At 49.8% G+C, this 1,961-nt stretch overlaps 1 protein-coding gene across 1 annotated transcript; it reads right to left on the reverse strand.

Annotated features, from left to right (window-relative positions):
- Positions 1-430: 430 nt before the first annotated feature.
- Positions 431-1,138, reverse strand: LOC110882025 (proline-rich extensin-like protein EPR1). The gene has a single exon (XM_022130157.1). It carries the CDS (start codon positions 1,136-1,138, stop codon positions 431-433), a length of 708 nt encoding a protein of 235 aa, XP_021985849.1.
- Between the last annotated feature and the right edge of the window lie 823 nt (positions 1,139-1,961).

The raw sequence follows: 1,961 nt of genomic DNA on the forward strand, positions 1-1,961 counted from the left end.
AAGTAAATAATATGCGTACGTAATAACATTCATCAATCACATAATACATCCAATGATATCATAGGGTCACATCACCCTCAAAAATACAAATCTGTCTACATATATCATATACAAAAAGCGTGATCTCTCAAAAGTCTTCATATGCTGGCTCAATCGCGACTTTCTCACCAAAAAGATCGACCTGCATCAAAACCAAAAATACCTATGCTGATGGCGGAGGAGGAGGAGGAGGAGGAAAACGAGAGAAAAGCAAGCGACACATGTGTAACCAGTCCTCCTCTAAGGCACGATAGACGCGCAACAAATATGCAATCTGCTACTCAGATGTCAAGAAACGAACGTCTAAATCAGGGGAAAGCGGACGTGGAGTGTACGGTGCTGCAAAGGGGGTCTGACAGTGACAATGCGGACGTGGAGCTCTCTCCAACTCCTAAATACGACGGCTCAGCGCGTCCTGTTGTAGCTGCAGCGACGCAAGTATATCCTCCGTAGTGTACCCCACATGAAATGGGTGGTACGGGTCAGATAATGGCTTAACATGAGGCGTAGTCCACAAAAATGGCTCGCTCGATGGTATGAAATATGGTGCAGTAGGTGGTACAACATGAGGAAACTGTGACAGACACGGAAAAGATGATGACAGTACGGGTGGAATAGAAACAGGCGGCTGCCTCGATGACCCCTCTCCAGGACGAGGTGGCGGTATGTCCTGGAGGAACGTGATGGGGAGATCAGTGCGATGAACGTCAGTGGTGTGTGGGTGAAACAACGGAATATCAGTGGGTGCAGATACAGGTGCTACGGGAGGGGTGACAGGTAGCACAAACGGTGGGTAATCGTCATCATCCTCGATCCACCCGTTGCGGGTGTCAGCATAACGAGGATCTATGTGAGCGGCGAATGGTGCACGGTCAATCAAAGCCGGCACGGTATCAGGTAATGGTGCATCAACAACAGGATCATCCACCAATGGTGGTGCAACAAGGGGAAAGTCAGCAATGGGTATATCATCAACAAGAGGTGCAATGGCCGGTGCACCCATATCAGGCGGTGCAACGGCTGGGACATCATCAAGAACGGGGTCATGGTCAATAACAGGCTCTGGGGACATGACGGGTTCGGGGTCAACAAGATCCATATCAAAATAAGCAGGAATGTCAAACAACGGATCAATGGGAGCCACTGGCGCCTCTAAGGGCTGGTCCATATGAATAAACTTGATGTCCTGGTCAGGATCGAAATCAGGGGAAAAAATGGATCAAAATCGTCATCTATCTCATGGCCAAATTCAAACTCATGTGACGGACTAGGTGCAGCGGACATTAGCATGTCGGGGTCGGCATCAGGGGAGTGATGTTGCACACCCTTGTCGTGCAGAGACGCAAATGCCACAGACTCCAACGAATCTGGGACAAGTGAACCAAGAGAAGCCTCCTCTACAGGTGCCTCAGCAATAGGAAGGATAACATCAGCATCAATCGGGGCCCCGCCCTCATAGTCGTCCTCAGGCGGACCCTCCTCGAACAGATCAATGTCGTCATCAAATACGACATCGAGTGGCACATCCACCACGGGGAAAGCAGCAAGCGGAACGGGAGCAGGGATCACCGCAAGAGGTAGATCCCCAGCAGGAATGCCATCAGCAGGCTGTATCTGAACTCCGATGTCTGGCAGAGCGAACGGCTGGAAATCATCGTCGTCCGTGCTCATGGTGTCTGATGTGTATACGTCTCCCTCTGAGGGTATCTCGCCGTCTGACACAACCGCCATGGGGTCTACTGTGTCCGATACTCCTGTGTCTGAAGAAGAAACCATGGTGTCTGCAACACAACCACACATGTGCACAAATATCAACATGATATTAAATAAACATGTAAGTCACAATAAAGCAAACAAGTAATTCTCCTAGTGTAGGGAGACTACCCTCCCAGTCTCTCAGGCTGAACTTCCTAGCCTCTCAG

This window comes from Helianthus annuus, chromosome 1, assembly GCF_002127325.2.
Source record: "Helianthus annuus cultivar XRQ/B chromosome 1, HanXRQr2.0-SUNRISE, whole genome shotgun sequence".
Taxonomy (NCBI): domain Eukaryota; kingdom Viridiplantae; phylum Streptophyta; class Magnoliopsida; order Asterales; family Asteraceae; genus Helianthus; species Helianthus annuus.